We start from the raw sequence: 18,279 nt of genomic DNA, 5'->3' as shown, positions 1-18,279 counted from the left end.
GGCATCAGGATTGGAGAAAGACATTAGGTCGTGCCTAAAAACCCAGTGCCGATACATTAATAACAGTAATGATCACTAAAAAACTTATTAAAAGCTTACTGTGTGGCAGCTTGACATGCTTTCTTCATTTAATTCTCACAGTGACTCTATAGGGACGGCACTATTATTATTCCCACTGTGTTGATAAAGAACCTGAGATTCATAGAGGTTCAAGAACTTTTTCATAGTCACACAGCAAGTAAGTGGCAGATCTCTGGTGTGCTTAACCAGTGTGCTAAAACGTAAGGATAGCAATAAATATTCTTCTGTTCTCTTCTTGTACAAATGGAAGCAATAGTACTTGCCAGATAAAATGTTAAGATTTGCATCATTACAAGATACATATTTTTTTAAATAATTTTTATTGTGCTTTAAGTGAAAATTTACAGATCAAGTCAGTCTCACACAAAAACCCATATGCACCCTGCTACGCACTCCCAATTACTCTCCCCGTAATGAGACAGCCTGCTCTCTCCCTCCGCTCTCTCTTTTCATGTCCATTTCACCAGCTTCTAACCCCCTCCACCCTCTCACCTCTCCTCCAGGCAGGAGATGCCAACATAGTCTGAAGTGTCCACCTGATCCAAGAGGCTCACTCCTCACCAGCATCCCTCTCCAACCCATTGTCCAGTCCAATCCATGAGGATATATATTTTTTACCCAACAAAATGTTATCACCAATTGTTAATTCTTGCAAGTATAATAATGTAAGGATTCCCTAACTGGGGCGGGGGGCCTCAAGAGGATAAAGCTCCCCCCTGCCATGCCTGCTTTGTACAGCTTACATGCTGGCCTTGGGTTACAAGTAGTAATACTTTTCCAGCATTATTAAAGTCGGGTGGAATCTTCCAATGTTTTGGCTGCTGTGAAAGTCAAACCTCTCCTGAAACATGCCCCATCATAATTCCCAGGCTATCAGATTATCAAAGCACAGTCATTGAACTTGAGAAAGGCAATGTTCAGTGAGATGTGCTATACATTTTTGCACAAGGTCAGGCTTTGCTGGAACAATTACATCCTTGTTAGTAATATCTGGCCCCACCTAGTAACCTTGGTACGCAGGAAATCTTAGACCTGAAGATGTCTTTCCCAATTACTGTCTTCTCTGAGAATCCATAAAGGGAAATAAACTTTGAACCCAATCTATCTTGTTCACTTGACTCTGCTGTCATAAAGTGTTTAAATACATGTACTATAAAAGAGTAACAGAGAAAGGGTTCAGGTTCCCAGATGGAGGAAGAGTTGGCCGAGTAAGTCAGCTTTTCAGAGCTCAGCCGGTAAGTGGTTAAGACCTTGCCTTGGATAGAAAGTAGAGAGAATCATGAAAATTAAAGACAAGGCAGGTGAGGGAAATTTATTTTTGAAAAGTTGCTATCTTGGTGGATGGAAGGAAAGGGGAGACATCAGTCCTCTCCCTTAATAGGGTGGGGAGAGGTCTCAGTTTTTATGGAGCACCTGTAGTGTACACTGCCTAAGACAATGCAATTGACAGCCAAATTCTGAAACCTTTACTGTTACAACACTGTGATAGAAATCTTTTTGGCTAAAATTTAAAATCACAAAAGAATATCAGTGGTAACTGCATCTCATTGAAAGATGGATGCAGGCTTGCCAGCCAGAAAGGGTGAGCCTGGTGGGAATGAAACTCACTCCTGTCGGAACAGGCCTGGGATAGGGGAAGAGTCGAACAAGGCCAAATGAGTCATAGGTATGCTACAGCTCTTAAAACTTAGCACTTGTGTTAAAGGGAAAAATTCCAAGTTACTAATCTCTGTGGAGTGATCAGGGGTTGAAAGGGATGAATAGTAGCCTCTCAAAGGAAGAGAATATTAACCCAGACAGTAGGGTTTTAAGAGCACGGTCTTAGGAGTCCTGGGTTTGAACCCTAACCTTGACATGTACTGTCTTTGGGACCTTGAGCAAATTATGTAATCTCTCTAAATCTTTGAAAGTTACCTCAAAAGGGTTGTTGTAAGGCCTAATTGAGATTGAGTTAAAGTCTATAAAGTGTTTAGCACAGTGCCTGGCACTAGAAAGCATTCCGTATGTGTTTCTTCTGTAGTTCATAGTAGTAATCTTGAAAGGAAGCGATGGAAGTATGTTTTTCCCATGAGGAAGTAGAGAACATCTTAAGAGAGGGATGGCAGGAACAAAGGCACAGAAGAAGGGAGAAAGAAGGTCTTTATTATTTATTATGTTTAGTCCATACTATGTCAAAAGGAACGAATGTCCAGAGAAGGATACAGTGGAGAGATAGGGGAAAGTGAAGAGATTAACATGGTTTAAGACTAGAGACCAAATAGAGATTCAATCTTTTCTAAAACACACACCATCTGAATCTTCTGGATTGGGAGTAGTCTTAAAAACTCTCCATTATCAGAGAGCAACTTTATGAAAATGACCCAGAAGGACTTGCAAAACATGGATTACTTTCTTCAGTAGGGCCCCTATGAGAATGAAGCACGTCTCATTTCTATGTCTGCTAAAATGACCTATTAATTTCTCTGGGGAAAACTAGCTTATCGGTTGCTCTATATCTTACGGTCTATTTCCCTTAGTTTTTACCTTCAACAAATTCCTTAATACTAAAGCTCTTTTTTTTTTTTTAAAGTACTTTGAGCTCAGTAGACAGAACAGGGTTGTTTAATTAAAAACTGGAAGCAACACTGTTATAGTTGAGTTGACTCATCTGGGAATTGATTTAAAATGCATAATAGACAGGAGAAAGGTTCATACACTCAGTATAGACCAAAGTACAGACCCAGCTGCACTCTTTTCCCCTGACAGAGTCAACCCGAATTCGTTAAAGATGGCATGCAAGAGGAGCTGCCTAATGGAAGTATACAAATTTCTTCTCTTTGTGACTTTATTTCTGCCACGTGAAATGACGAGTAAGTAGGCATTCTTTATGACCACTTTTTATGCAAAGAAAATTATTAGATTAAAAAGTGATCAGTGGGCATTGTGTACATCATAGAATCCAAATCGGATTGACAGCACTTTGGTATGGCTCAGAGTACGGAAACCAGATAACATAAAAAATTGAATGAAGACATATTGGGGTTTTTTGTTCTGATACCACAAGACAGAGTGAAGTATTCTATTCTCTCCAGAGGCACAGGCAGAATTCGCCTACGTTTTAACGCATTTCATTACTATCTTACCCAAAATAATCTTCTGCCATTTAAACACATCATGTCCAAGAAAATCTTCCCACCAGGGAAGTAGACCTCCCCCCATTTGAAAAGTAATACATAGTCATTGTATAAAATAAATTAGGCAACATAGGAAAGAAGAAAGAAAGGTAAAAAGTCGCCCAAAATCCCATCAACCAGAGATAATTGTTGAAAGTTTTCATGTATATTCTTCTTTGTTTTGATACTAGAGCCGCTGTAAGTTGAAAATTGATTTGATGGCACCTAATGACAAAATTTTTTTTTTTTTAATGACAAACAACAGCAATCTCATTATCTTCACCAGTAATTTGTACTTTTTAAAGGAAAACTTTATGGGTTTATACAAAATATTAACAAATGTTATCTGGTGTCTGCATGTGGTGGTGGGGGGGTATGTGTGTGATGGCAGCCAAAGTTATTTTTTTAGCTTTGTCACCTGCTTCTGACCCAGGAAAGTAAAAACTGAAATTCAGGTATATTACTAGGCAGTAAACAGATTTCTAAAAAATCAAGGATGAAAATAAACTGCTATATATTCTAGCCACCCACAACAACTTGTTCACCCCACAAACCACAGCCATTTAGACACTTCTTTACTTCACTACACTGCAAAAACGATACTGAGAGATCAGAAATTCAAGATCTAATTTGTCCATAATCCCACCATCTAATCAAAAAGTGTTTCCAAATCTGTTATTGCCCACGTGTATATTCAACTTTTATATATTTGCAGTAATTACTAGAGATGTAATTTGTTTTCTGCCTTTTCACTTAATGCTATGCCTTAAATAGTTTTCCATTTTGCTAAAGTCCTTTTCCTTTTTAATTCACTGACCTACTCCCTTAATTTCCTCCTTCTAGCTGTTTGAAGTAATCAGTTTAAGCCTAGTAAGTATTTTTCACTCTCTTCTCTATTTTTTATCAATCCTATTCAATGTACAAGGACCCTAGGTGCTGCAAAAGGTTTGATTCCTACTACTAACCTAAAGGTTGGCAGTTCGAACCCACCCAGTGGAACCTTGGAAGAAAGGCCTGGCAACCTGCTTCCACTAATATTACAACCAAGAAAACCCTATGGAGCAGTACTACTTTGTAACACATGGGGTTGCTGTGAGTTGGAATCAACAGCAATGGGTTTTGGTTTTGGTTTTACGCAATATATATTTTTCCCCAAGAATTTTTACACGCACATGCACACACACACACACACTCACACACACACACACACACACACACAAAGGGATTGTTCTCTACAGCCCTTTTTTTAACCCAGTGGTTCTGAAATTTCACTGCACATTAGAATCATCTGGGGTGTTTTGTAAACAATCTGATGCCCAGGTTGCACTCACATCAATTAATTTAGAGGGTCTGGGAGCGGAAGCCAGGCCATTAGTACGCTCTTTTTTTTTTTTTTTTTAAGATCGACAGGTGACTCCAATACGAGTCTGCATTGACTCAAGGGCAATAGGTTTTTTTGTTTTTCTATTTTAACCTTTTTCACTTTTTAGCTAATAATACATTATGGACCTTTTTCCTTGTAAAATCATATTGGTTAATATTACTATTTTTAATTATTGCAAAGTATTTCATTGTATTGATGTAATAGAATTTACTTAACCAACCTATTCTTGATGGACATCAGGTTGTTTGCTCTGTATTCCCAGGCTCTGTTTTAACGGTGAACGGTGAAACTGAGAACTATATCCTGCACACTAAGCCTGATTCCCACGAGTCTCTGACATGTGCTGTTCAAAATCACACCAGAGAGGAAGAACTTCTCTGGTACCGAGAAGAGGGAAGAGTGGATTTGAAATCTGGAAACAAAATCAACTCCAGCTCCGTCTGTGTCTCTCCCATCAGTGAAAACGACAATGGAGTCACGTTTACCTGCAGGCTGCAGAGTGATCAGTCGATGTTCATCTCAGTGGTGCTGAATGTCACTTGTGAGTTAGGGGAAAGAAACTGCTAGTCAGTCTGTGCTGTCTGTATGATGTTATCTGCGTGATGTTTAGTGGTTGAAATCTAGGTCCAAGGAGTATGTGCATTTGAACGTTTGCTTGGTTGCCAAACTGACTAATTAATACTCTCCCATAAAGCATGAGGGGGCCTGTTTCCCCACACCCTCACAAGCACTCAGTATCCTCAGACTCTAAGAATTTGTCAGCCTGATTGGAAATGTTACTTTCATTTTTAAAATTAAGAGTGAGGGTGATCACCTTTTCATAAATTTATTGGCTATTCATGTTTCTTTTCTATAAAATGTCTGCTCATGTCCTTCACTCATTTTTCTATTGGGTTATTTTCCTTTTTCTTATGGATTTGTAAAAGGGCTTTGTAAATTAAGGAAATTAGCCCTTTGTCATTCAGATTGTAAATATTTCCTCATTTATTTTTGACATTCTTTATAATTTTTTTTTTTGCCATATTGAAGTTTTAAACATTTATGTATTTAAAATTATCAATCTTTTCCTTTGTGGCTTCTAGCTCTTGTGTTCTACTTAGAAACACCTTCCTTGGGGATCTCTTAACATCATCTAGAAACAAAAAAAAGAAAACTCCCCAGTGGTTGTATGCCAGGTATTGGTAACACACCATCGGAACTATGTGTATTAGGGGTTGTACGAACAACTTTAAATATAAGTAAGAATCACCACGAAGACAATTCCTATGAGGTGGAGGTCAAATATTTTATTTTTACACAAATAACGTGTGCCTTCTACTTTTGTTTGCCAACTGCACCCTCCCCCCCCCCACCAGAGGGGGGTTAGCTGGGTAAAATTACAATATATCCCAGATTTCCACATTCTCCAAGCTGCCAAACCACTCCATCTTTGACATCAGCCGCTCTCCCCCTACTCAGCACTCTTCCCTTCCCCTTTTGGGTTTGGCAATTTGCTGCAACGTATCACAGAACTCACAAACTGTACTTACAGTTAAGTGGTTTATTAAGGAACAGGGTACAACTTGGGATCAGGATTACAGGCTACAATTCAGGATCTAGATCAGGAAGCATGTAGGCAGTCTCCATTCTTCATTGCAGGACAGCTCTCTCAGCCACGGACGTGCAGGCCTCTTTCTGGCCCCTTAGGATGGGCTCCTCTTGGCCCTGCCATCTGTCATTGCCAGCTCTACCAACCGGCCCCTTCCGGGCCTCTGGCTGTCTTTAGTGTTACAGCCCTTAACCCATGTTAAAGCTCTTTTAGTAGGTTCCTAGCCTCCTTTCTCTCTCTCCTTTTTCTTCTTGCTTTCTTCCTTCTGCTTCTCTCTCTGCTTCTTTCTGTCTGAAAAAAACCTCTGTGTGGCTAGTTGCATGTGTGTGTATATATACATATGTATATACAACTCCTTGTCAATTTCAAGGGATGGACCCTCCCAACAGGGGCCACAAACTGATCAATCCCCTCTCAGTAGGCCACAGACACTTTATTTGCATAGTAGGCTATAGTTAACTCATTTGCATAGTCCATAGTCACTTCACTTGCATGGGGATATGGACAGTCCCTGCAGGGCATATAGCAATCACAGGGCAGACTGCAGACCAGGGCCAGACAAAGAGTCTAGCTGTTTACATTTTACCCAGAAAGTGTCGGTCAACCTGGACAAAAGTAACAAACCTCCTGGGGTAGAAAACTAGGGCGGAGGTAACTCCTCAGGCTTTAGGGGGAAAAGTCTCTCAAGCTGTTTTTCCAAAGGACCAAGGTAGAAGGCCACATAAAGGTACTCATTTCACCACAGGGTCCTTCAAATCATACTACAGCTGATCAAGTAGGTGGTTTGGGTGAAAGGTAGGTTTTGCATGAGTGAGGTACGGTGTGAGTGGTGTGGGGTGTTGTGGGGTAGGATGATGGTGTGGATTGATTTGGTAGAAAGACATCTGGACTTGGAATGCAGTGATAAAAATCAAAGCCATTTTGTTACCGAGGGCCCCTTCCTCAGTTGAACCCAACTGGATTAATGCTGCCCAATAAAACTGTTGAGGCAGCCTGGAGTCGCACAAGCAAATTTATCTTGCCAGCAGCTAGCAAAAGGAGACAGTAAGGGCTGGAACCTTCAGAGACACTGTCTCACCTATTTGCCCACGATCCAAGTATTTAAGGGTTTCAACAAGGAGGGGAGGAGGGGTTTTGATGTTTATTCATGAGGTTCTTGGAGGGCAGAAGGGTGGAGATTTCTGAGAAAAGGTTGTGTTGGGCAAATGCAGGTGTGCACGCAGGATTTCTTAAAGATGGAAGTCCTTTGGTTCACCTTGACATAACTCATTACGGGATGTGAAGCAGGCACACTGGTTCCCTTTGTCACACCGCCCCCTTCAGCGGGCATGGGCAGGACAAACAATAGTCGCTTTTACTTCTTTTGCACACGCTCTGAACCCTGCAAGGACTATATTAACAGTTTATTTGCAACATCTTGGAACATCTCAGTTAGCCAGAACAGTTTGCCCACAGGGCCTGCGTGTTCTGTTCTACTTTCCAGGAGGTGGGTTATGGTTGTACCAGGTTGTTTATTCCACTCTCTGTCCTGCTCAACTTTTTCCTGGCCTATGTGCAATAAGGCAGGCCGGGGGTGGGGGGGTGGGGGGAGGAGGCAACCGGCCCTGCTCTAGCCTAGTCCTATCTCAATTTGACTCCAGTGAGCTCAGCAAACTTTTCTGCCAAAAATGTATGCCATTGCTCCTGAGGTATAAGGATGGAGAAAATGCCCAGAAGCCTGTCTCTGGAGACACCCGGCCCACCCTGCAGCTTGTGTTTCCAGAGTGAATTATTTTCACGTTCCTGGGAGTTTGGTTTTTCATTTTCCATAAACTGAAAAAATGTGATTTTTATCAAGCTACCTTCTTGGCTACATTGATAGAATCCAGAACTATCAGGGGGAATTTGGAGGTCTCTTAAAATGCCAGACGAGAAAACTAAGGCACAGACTGTGGACCCAAATCACAGTTGGAGCTGAGGACAGAACACAAATCCCCAGGCTCCTAATCCAGTGTTCTTCACACTAAAAGAGACTTGGCAGCCATAACCCATGCTATAATTTGGTGGCTTAAAGAAACTGTCCAGTTCTCCAGCCTGAATCCACTTTTCAAATCATCTTTATAACAAACTCCTAAACAGCATTGCTGCTGAGGACATTCATATAAACTACCATTGGGTCGTTGATTCACAGGGGTAATAAATGGCAATAACTCATCATTGGTAAATCAAATAAGCTCTTTAAACTGACAAGAATATTACATACAATCTAAAGAGGATATTATTACTATAAAATAGTAGATCAAGAACTAAATGGAAGTTTGATAACAATATACTGCTTGGCAGAGGGTGTGAAGAAACAGATTCTTTCATGCATTGTTGCCGGAAGTGTAAATTGGGACCCCCTCTTTTGTAATATCTATCAAATTTTAATGTGTGTCTACCCTATGATGCAGCATTTGTACTTTTAGGTATTAACCTTGGAGAATCACATGCTCATGTGCATAAAGAGACATATACAGGATGCTTGTTATAGCATTGTGTAACATTTTAAAGACGAAAACAACTTAATGCCCATCAAAAGAAAATGATTCAAGAGTCATATACTATACTACATAGTACGCTAAAAGGAATGAACTAGATCTCTGTGGTTCAATGTGGGTAGATCACAAAAAAATGCAAGTTATTAGAGAATGAAGTATTTTATGTAAAGTCTTATCATCCCCCTTAAAGCTATACAATATATTTCCTATAAACAAACAAACAAAAAATCCATTGCTGTTGAGTCGATTCCAACTCATAGCGACCCTATAGCAAACTTACAGGACAGAGTAGAACTGCCCCATGGAGCTTCCAAGGAACGCCTGATGGATTTGAAGTGCTGATCTTTTGCTTAGCAGCCATAGCACTTAACCACTACGCCACCAGGGTTTCCATATTTCCTATAGGTATACTATAAATACAGAAAAAAATTTTTTTTAAGGTCTGGGAGGATTTACGCCAAACTCATAGCAGTGGGTATCTCTGGAGAGGTCAGGAGGTGACCAGGCTAGAGTCAAGAGGACTTTAGCTTCATCCGAAATATACTAAACTTAAGAAAAGAGAATATCCATCTATAGTTTATATGTTTAAAATTAATTGAAAATTGTTGTTATTGTTGTTAGGTGCCATCAATTTGGTTCCGACTCGTAGTGACCCTATGTACAACAGAACCAAACGCTTCCTGGTCCTGCGCCATCCTCACAGTCATTGTTACATTTGAGCCCATTGTTGCAGCCACTGTGTTGTATTTGGATTTCCTTCCAACCTGAGGGGCTTATCTTCCTGCACTATATCAGACAATGTTCTGCTGCTACTCATCAGGTTTTCGCTGGCCAATTTTTCCAGAAGTAGACTGCCAGGTCCTTCTTCCTAGTCTGTCTTAGTCTGGAAGCTCTGCTGAAACCTGTCTACCAAGGGTGACCCTGCTGGTATTTGAAATTCTGGTGGCAAAGCTCCCAGTAGCACAACAACACGCAAGCCACCACAGTATGACAAACTGACAGATGCATAGTGGAAAGAGTTAAATGATAAGGAAAAACTAATAGGGCCTGTTCACAAATGGAACTGGTGTATTTGGGAATCACGTTCTCTATTCTAGCCGCTTCCTGCGTATCTGAATGCCATATACATCCTTGTTGGATATGGATACAGGATTCAAGCTCATTCTAGAAAGCAACAAAATGTCATTCTTCTGAAAGAGTTATTAATAGTGCAGCCTACTCAGGGTCTAATTAGTCAGTGTGCAGATTATACGAGCTACTTTTTTTCCTCCTTATCAACCTCTTTCTCTTTCCTACTGACTATTCTTCAATCATTTTATTACTATTTTGCACCTTTGCCAAAAAATGGAAGGGGCAGGGAGAAGAGGGGAAAGTTAGTCCAGCTGTTCCTTTCCCTTGATGTTGGAAAACCTTGGTGGGGGAGAGGGTTAGAACTATTTGGTGATGACAATGTGTTTGACTATCTGTGGGTCTACCAGTTGCCTTCAAGTTGGTTCTAACTCATGGTGGCCCCATGTGTTTCAGAGTAGAACTTTGCTTCATAATGTTTTTGATTTTTCAGAAATAGAGCACCAGGCCTTTCTTTCAAGTTGCTTTTAGGTGGTCTTGAACTACCAACCCTTTGATTAGCAGGCAAGAGCAATTAACTGCACCACCCAGGGATTCCTATCTATGAGTCTACAGCTATCCTAATCATGGAAGGAGTAAGAAGTTACTTACATGGAGGGATGTGAAGGGCTCAGAAAATCATGCTTACCTGCCACAGATGCCAGAGTTGCCACAATTGGAACACTTTCTGGGAGGGGGACATTATTTCTAGAGAATTATTGAGGAATGCGAATATGCATTAGTAAATATGTAGTTAGGGAAAATGTGGTTAGACAAAATGCAAAAGGAGAGGGCCTGAGTAGCCCTCGAAACAACCACCGCTGCCACCCCACAATAATCATCGCAGCTTTTTAACACTGTGATAAGTTCTTTACATATCCTACTTACAGATAAGGAAACTGAGGCCTTAGCAGTTAAGTAACTTTCTCAAGGTCACAGCGAGTGGTGAAGATGGAATTGGAGCTAACGGCAATGCCTGCATTCTTAATATTATACCGTTTCATCCAACACTACAGAAGAAAAATATGGCAGTCTGCTTCCGCAGAGATCATAGCCTTGGAAACCCTATGCGGCAGTTCTACTCTGTCCTGTAGGATCACAATGAGTCAGCACTGACTCAAAGACAAGGGGTTTGGTTTTGGTTGTCCAATACTAGTACAGGTTGATATATTAACTCTCAGAGAGCAAAGACCCAAGGCTTATACTCTTGTATTTCTTAAAAATTGACTACTTGGTACAGATTCAGTATTATATGTGTTTGTGTTTGTTTCATGGTTTTCCTTCTCTACCACAAAGTTCTATAATGTTTGGAACTAATCTTATTTCCCAATTACATCCCCATATGCTAGCCTAAAGCTTGGTATGCAGTAGGTACTCAATAAATAGTTGTCAAATGAATGAACAACTGCATGAGATAGACTGAAGGAAGACCTTGAACGCTGACCGTGAACTACGGCTTATCTGCTGTTAAACATAAATGCTTGCCTTGCAGTTCCTCCTCGCTTAAGCGGAGATGACTTCCAAACAGCTGAGGAAGGGAGTGATGTGCAGTTGGTTTGCAATGTGAAATCCAACCCCCAGGCTCAAATGATGTGGTACAAAAACAACGGCAGCCTGGATTTAGAGAAAAACCGTCACCAAGTCTACCAGACAAGCGAGACTTTTCAGCTGTCAATCACCAAAGTCAAGAAATCTGACAATGGGACCTATAGCTGCATTGCAAGTTCACCTCTGCAAACAGAGACTAAGGACTTTCACCTGATTGTTAAAGGTAACTGCTGTCCAAAAAAAAAAAAACAAGTCTAGGTAGTCACAAGCATAGTGCAAACCTCAGAATAGATGCTCAGTAAATATTTTTGATGACAACAAACGATGATGACAAGTGTAATTAATAGCTAGGATTTTCTTTGGCAAATTATCCCATCCTGGGGTTTTCCACTAAGAATTCAGGGAATTATACCCATCTCAGAGAGGATGCTGCTTTTTGATCCTTTTCTACATCAAGGGGTAGGAAAACAAAAAAAAAAACCCTGTTGAATTTTATCAGTATCAGTTACCATAGGGCCAGTTCCAACTCATGGCAATCCCACACCTGTCAGAGTAGAACTACGCTCCGCAGGGTTTTCAGTGGCTGGTTTTTCAGTAGTAGATCACCAAGCCTTTCTTTCAAGGCACCTCCAGATGGACTTGAACCTCCAACCTTTTGGATAGCAAACAGCACACTAACTGTTCGCAGCACCAAAGGACTGTTCCATCGGCTTTTAGGGAGGACTGTTTCCATGAATTCTCCTGTGTAACAAGGTTTGTAGGAACTGGACTTGTAAGTTCACAGCCTAATGACAAACAGAAGTCAGAAACACATAGAGAAGAAAGTTGCTGGCATGATAAGAAAATGGATCTCTAAAATTACTCCTTGCTCTGCAATTCTAACCTGCAGGCTAATCAGAACAGGCAGTGGGAAAAAAATGAAAGGGGTGACAAAAAAAAACACCACCACCCTCTTTCTCTTGACTTCCTGTTTCATACAGCTAGGTTTAACACCTCTGCAGTAACAGGGAAAAAACCCAAGCTCTATGTGTCTTTACCTCCTCGTAGTTCTTGCTCATACAGAGAGGAAGGGCAAGATACCTGGAACGGCTGATGCCGAAAATGCTAATCCTCACATTTCCAGGTCTTAGGCCAGCATGCTGGGAGCAGCCAAACAAGCTGAGGCTCTTAGATCCTGCTATAACACTATTCACTTTGCTATTTGCCTCCCTATGCCCACTCATTCCCATTCTTGCCAGTCTCCAGGAAGCCAGTTGAACCCCTGCCAGAAGCATTCAACTAATGTGCCCATAAAAAAAACAAAACCAAACCTATTGCCATTGAGTCAATTCCGACTCATAGAGACCCTATAGGACAGAGTAGAACTGCCCCGTAGGGTTTCCAAGGAGCGGCTGGTAGATTCAAACTGCCGACCTCTTGATTAGCTGCCGAGTTCTTAACCACTGCACCACCAGGGGGCTTCTTATTTCCTCCCCCTCAGGGGTCTGGTGACACCAACAGAGTGGCTAGTCAGGAGTTAGAGCTACCAGTTGAAGCCATGACTGTGATTCCTGGCATGTTCAGTAATTTGTCCTGCAGAGTGGTGACATGTGCCCAGGGGCGACTTGCTTTTAAAACCAAAACCACAAATGATCTAAGTACCCATGGAAGGAGCACCACATTCAAGTTTGTGGCTAGCCACCTCTCCCAGGACTGCAAAAGCATGCTTGATGTGGCCTCAGGCTATGCCACTCTAACTGGCTGTGAAGACCACACTCAGACAGACAAGGAGATTATACCCTCCCTCTTGGTTAAGGGGATTCATAATTGTTCTATGTTGCCTGAAAAACATACATCTCGTGTGGCAGGCAGGATGCCAGCTTGGCAAACTAACTTTCAGGTGGGCAGGATCCTCTTTTAGGTGGAACTCTTCCAAACCAACTTGTTTTTCTGATTTCTTCCTGCTTTATTTCTTCCCTGGCTGTTGGCCATCTCACGTCTCCGCTCTACTGCTGGTAAAAAAAAAAAAAAAAAAGCACCGGCTAAATGCCGAGTTTGTCGTGAGCCTCTCCTAGCCTCCCCCTGCAGTGGGGTACTTTCTAAATGAGGTCATGCAAAGCTGGAAATGACATCACAGATCTTTTCTTGAGCACAAGATGCAGCCCACATGTTGGAATTATTTTACCACAATGCATACGGGGGAAAAATACTGGGTCTGGTTACAAATGAGAGTGTAAAACAGGACAAGGAGAGAGGTGCATTACATTTAGTGGTGGCAAGTGGCACTTGCAAAAGTCACTTTCAGCAGAAACTTGGAATCCAAAGGGACCAAATGGGTCAGGCAGTTTATTTCAGCTTGTTTTTTGGAGTGACCATCACATGGGCCTTCATTTTATTCAGCCTGGTCAAAATGGTCCAGCCCTTGACTGAACTCTGATTTATGTTTCTTATTGTCCCCCCTTTGCTTCCCCTTTGTTTTGGCATCTCTTTTTGGCCTGCAAGTGGATGGTGTCCCCCAGTAAAGTAAACCTTTTTGGGGTGTCCCAAGGCTGACGATTCGGAGCTTACTGGAAGAAGGCTTGCTAGAAGAAGGTCCGTTGAGCAGAGATTCTCCAGAGGGTTGGTGCATCCCAGGCCTACATGAGAGTAATTTTCAGGAACAGCCAAGAGAAGGCAAGAGCAGAGGATGCCTAATCCACTCACTCCCCCAAATTATTCTGGTCAGGAGCTGGACAAGAAATGGGGAAGAAAATGATGGAAAAAATAATTGGTTAGTGTGTCATCCAGTTACGGGGGAGATAAATCCTATTTCATAATCTTGAGGTAGATAAGGCTTGGGCTTTGAATTAGACTTATCTAACATCACCTCTGAGTCAGAATCGACTTGACGGCACTGGGTTTTGTTTTTTTTTTTAACGTCACCTCTTCCCTTCCCCATCTTTTGCCCCTTGTATCTATCTTGTGATCCTGTTTCCTTTATAATATTTATCTCGATCTATATAGTTTTTGTTTGCTTAATGTCTGTCTCCCACACTAGAATATGAAAGCAGGGACCATGTCTGTTCTATTCTTTTCAGGGCCAAGTACAGTGCCTGACACACAGTAGTCTTTCAATAAATATTTGTTGACTGCACCTAAATCTACAAACTCAATTGCACAATAAAAAGCATGCTATTTATTTCCTTTAAATTAACTTAATTCTGATTCCATAACCCCAGCCTCTGTGTGGGTGGAAAATTTCATTTAAGTCATCATGGGAGCCCCTTGTCTTTCCATGGGTGGCACCAGAATGCAGGAACTTAGGCAGAGTCATTGTAACACTTGATTGACCTTAAGCACTCTTATTTTTGAAGGGTCGCACTACATTGTAGCAAACACATTAAAATGAAGCACGTTAAGTATACTTTTTTATTCAGAAGTATTTTTATTAAAACTCTTATGGGAGAATATGTAAATCAATCACAACACGTATTAGAAATCAGAGTTTGCTTCTCAATCATAACCAAAATAAGTCTATAAGCCTAGAGGCACAATACCATTAAGTATACTTTTTACTATAAAAATTTTGAAAGGATTTGTATAAACTGTATACATTTTTAATCTTGTTATAGATAAGTTATAAGTTTAGTTCTTGAGATAAAACATTAGTATTTAACAGTTGATTTACAGTTGGCACAAGGTTACATTTTGGAGATGTTTAATTAAACATTTATAATTTTGACTTTGCCACTTTTTTTTTTCATATTTTGGAGCCAATAAAATTTTTCTTCAAAGCTGAGACAATTTCATAGGCCCTTGGAAAGCTCGTAAGCATGGGCATTGTGCTCATAGTGCCTGATCAATAAGACAGTTTGAGCTTACCTGGTGTTCAAAAAACAAGGAAATGGACTTCCATTTCCAGGCTGGCATGGCTGTTGCTAGTCTCTTCCTAGGCCAAGTTACCAGTAGGCTCTCTGACCTTCCATGTCATTCAGGGAGGTATGGAAATCTTTGTGTGTGTGGCAAAGGCTGGTGCTTAGCGTCCTAATTCTGCTGGGACACCATGCAGCCACCTCCTATAATGTCATAGCATCTGCTTGGGTACAGGTATAAGGCTCCCCACTGATGCTGGGGGGCACAGGCCTCTCTTCCTTCTCAGTTCAGCAGATTCTCCACCTTTTCTCTACTTGCCCCCAAAGCCCCTCCTCCCTTTTGTTCCCCTACTGGAACACCTCTCTGTATTTTTTGGGCTTTTCAAGAAGCAGAAGGAACCATGACTTCAGTCCTTCTCTTTTCTGCATGGCAAAAATTACACATAAAGAGACACAAAATGGTCTGACTACCTGCCTGGGAGAAGTTTTTCATATTTCAATAAATTATCCTTCCACAAATGGATTCAAAACCTGCCTCTGCCAATTGCTAGTTCTGTCACTTTAGACAAGTAACCTCTCAAAGCCTTGCCTGTATTATGGGGATAATAATACCTACTTTTTGGGGTTACCGAGAGGATGTAATTAAGAAAAAGATGTATTTAAAGTGCAAGGAACTATGATTGAGACATATTAGAAGCACATAAATTAGAAGCATAAAAATGTTAGTTCTCATTCTCTGTGTTTGCATTTCCAACAGCTAAAGGGTGGACCATACCAATAGAACCCATTATTGCTGCATGTGTTGTCATCTTTCTGACGTTGTGCTTTGGACTGATGGCTAGAAGAAAAAGAATAATGGAGGTATCTTAGTATTCTAAGCTATTAGATATAAAGCCATCTAATGAATCTACTAAATTTGCTAAATAAAGGCAGAGAACTGGCTATATAAGTGACTAGAGTTAGGAATGATTCTTGGGCAAAGTTGAATCTGGTCTTTCTACCATGGGATCTAAAAAGAAGTTAGTTAAGGGAATAAAAATTGCACTTGTATTATGCGTATAGCTTTGCAGAGAATACAAGTGCTTATGTGCACAACCTGAAGACAAATAGCTGTGGTGTTAGGGTTAGGGGATTTGGGACTGAGTTATCTTCCTCTTGGAATTTCGTTTATTGTCGCTATGGTACCTGTTGTACAACAATAAATATTGGGAGGAACATCTGGTCTGGATTCAGAGATCTGCATTGAAAAGATGGCATTTGCTGCTTATCTCTTGGGTACAGCCACGTGCTTCAGCTGCAGTAGGACTGGGGTTTGACTGGAGGAATGGTTAGCCTTGTTGGTTAGCATGATTCAAAGTATATGCATACGTAGGTTAATGCCATCCATACATTTGGCTCTGCCAATTAATCCAATGCCAAAGAAGGGCAAATACGGCAAAAAGCCTCTAAGGAAAGTCCACTGTGCCCTGGGCAGAATTACTAATCCAGCAAAGGGCATTCTCCTTGAAACACGTGGAAGCTGGGTGGTATCCCAAGGGACAATGTCTCCCAAGAAGAAATTCACTCCATCCCCTTCCCATCCCAAGCAAAATTTTCCTACAAAAAATGTTCACACTTATACGAAATATCTAGAATAGGCAAATTATAGAGACCAAAATCTAATTGTGGTTACCAGAGATGGGAAAGAGGGGAAAAGAGGGCATCATGGCTTGAGGGACACTGAACTTCTGTTAAGGATGATGGAAAAATTTGGAAACAGATAATGGTGATGGTTGCAGACATGACGAATGTAATTAATGTCACTGAATTGCACATACAAAAATATTGAAATGGCAAATTTTTTGTTACATATATGTACTCATCACAAGTTTAAAAAAAAAAGAAAACAAATGCTCAACTACCTACGAATCCTGGAGGCATCCTGATTTAAGAATTACATCTTCTCTAAGTTGAATGGAAATCAGCCATGTGACCAAACAAATGAGACCTGGGCCAGTACAGAGGCGTCTGCATTTCCACAGCACCTGTCCTCTGAGTTACCTTGATGCAATCAAAATGTTTACCCATGGGCTTTGGAAAAGCAGGCAAACCTATTGCCCTTTTGTGTTTGCTTTTAGCTCTGCATGAAGGATCAAGAACCCCAGAGTGGAACTCCTCTGTAAGTACCCTGGGCTGGGGTCAGTGATTTTCCGTAAGCAGATGGGTAGCAGTGTCGCATCATAAAGTCCATTCCAGGCAAATTCCTATTGAGACGGGAGGTGCAGGAAGGTGAAGGGGTTCAGAGGAGAATGGAGGGAGGGGGAGAATCTGCCTCCACTTTAGAAAAAGAAAGGTGAGGCTATGTTGGGCAGAACTGAAAATACTTTTGGTCTTAAGCCTGCACTCTAAGCAATTTTGGGCTAATGCTTATGCCACTGCATTTTATTGCCACACAGTATCAATGACTGAGAGGGCCTGCTCTGGGGAAAGTCACTGCTGCTGTCCTCCTTCCCAACAAGACCAGGAGGCACAGTCTCCAGCCTAATACTGCCTCCTCTCTGGACCTTCCTTTAGTCTGTTGGCTATAGTACATCAAGAGGACAGTGGATAAAAAGAACAAAGACGTATTTCCTGAGAGTGTGAATTGTGTCTTCAAAAAAATTTTTTTTTATTGCTCTGATTTTCATTGTAATTCATTTCTTGGTCCATTTCAGATGAGAAAGCTGAGATGTCCATCGACTGCAAGAAGAGTTTTGCATCAAGGCCTCCTTAATTTATGGAGCTCCATCTGTATTTATTGCTATTCTTAAATTCACTCTTATCAGGTTGTTAGAGGTTATGAGAAGAGTTTCATTAATCACTTAACAGTATTTATGACTAACCTGATAAACTTTTGGAATATTTTTATGGAGAGAGCTATTATCAAGAATGAAAAGTAAGATTTTATTGAGTCTTCTCCTAGAACGTTACATTAATTAATTGAGATTCATTACCAATAGGTTGGTAACCTTTTACCATTTAACTTGTGTTTTACTCCATCAGAGATTAGCAGACATTCTTCTTTCACAAATCAGCGCAATACCCCTCCCCC

At 41.0% G+C, this 18,279-nt stretch overlaps 1 protein-coding gene across 1 annotated transcript; it reads left to right on the top strand.

Moving 5' to 3' along the window:
* Nucleotides 1-2,848: 2,848 nt before the first annotated feature.
* Nucleotides 2,849-17,371, top strand: TMIGD1 (transmembrane and immunoglobulin domain containing 1). The gene is made up of 5 exons (XM_003416962.2): nucleotides 2,849-2,930; nucleotides 4,880-5,158; nucleotides 11,324-11,602; nucleotides 15,967-16,070; nucleotides 17,327-17,371. Exons 1-5 carry the CDS (start codon nucleotides 2,849-2,851, stop codon nucleotides 17,369-17,371), a joined length of 789 nt encoding a protein of 262 aa, XP_003417010.2.
* Nucleotides 17,372-18,279: the final 908 nt, after the last annotated feature.

Source organism: Loxodonta africana, chromosome 18, assembly GCF_030014295.1.
Source record: "Loxodonta africana isolate mLoxAfr1 chromosome 18, mLoxAfr1.hap2, whole genome shotgun sequence".
NCBI lineage: Eukaryota > Metazoa > Chordata > Mammalia > Proboscidea > Elephantidae > Loxodonta > Loxodonta africana.
Note: the sequence above shows the minus strand (reverse complement) of the source record. Positions and strands in the feature narration are given on the sequence as shown.

Bases quoted from the DNA above. Each gene is read 5' to 3' on its own strand.
- TMIGD1 (XM_003416962.2), top strand. From the start codon at position 2,849: ATGGCATGCAAGAGGAGCTGCCTAATGGAAGTATACAAATTTCTTCTC. The intron at 5,159-11,323 runs GTGAGTTAGGGG...CTTGCCTTGCAG, and splicing joins AGTGGTGCTGAATGTCACTT to TTCCTCCTCGCTTAAGCGGA. The intron at 16,071-17,326 runs GTATCTTAGTAT...GTTTGCTTTTAG, and splicing joins GAAGAAAAAGAATAATGGAG to CTCTGCATGAAGGATCAAGA.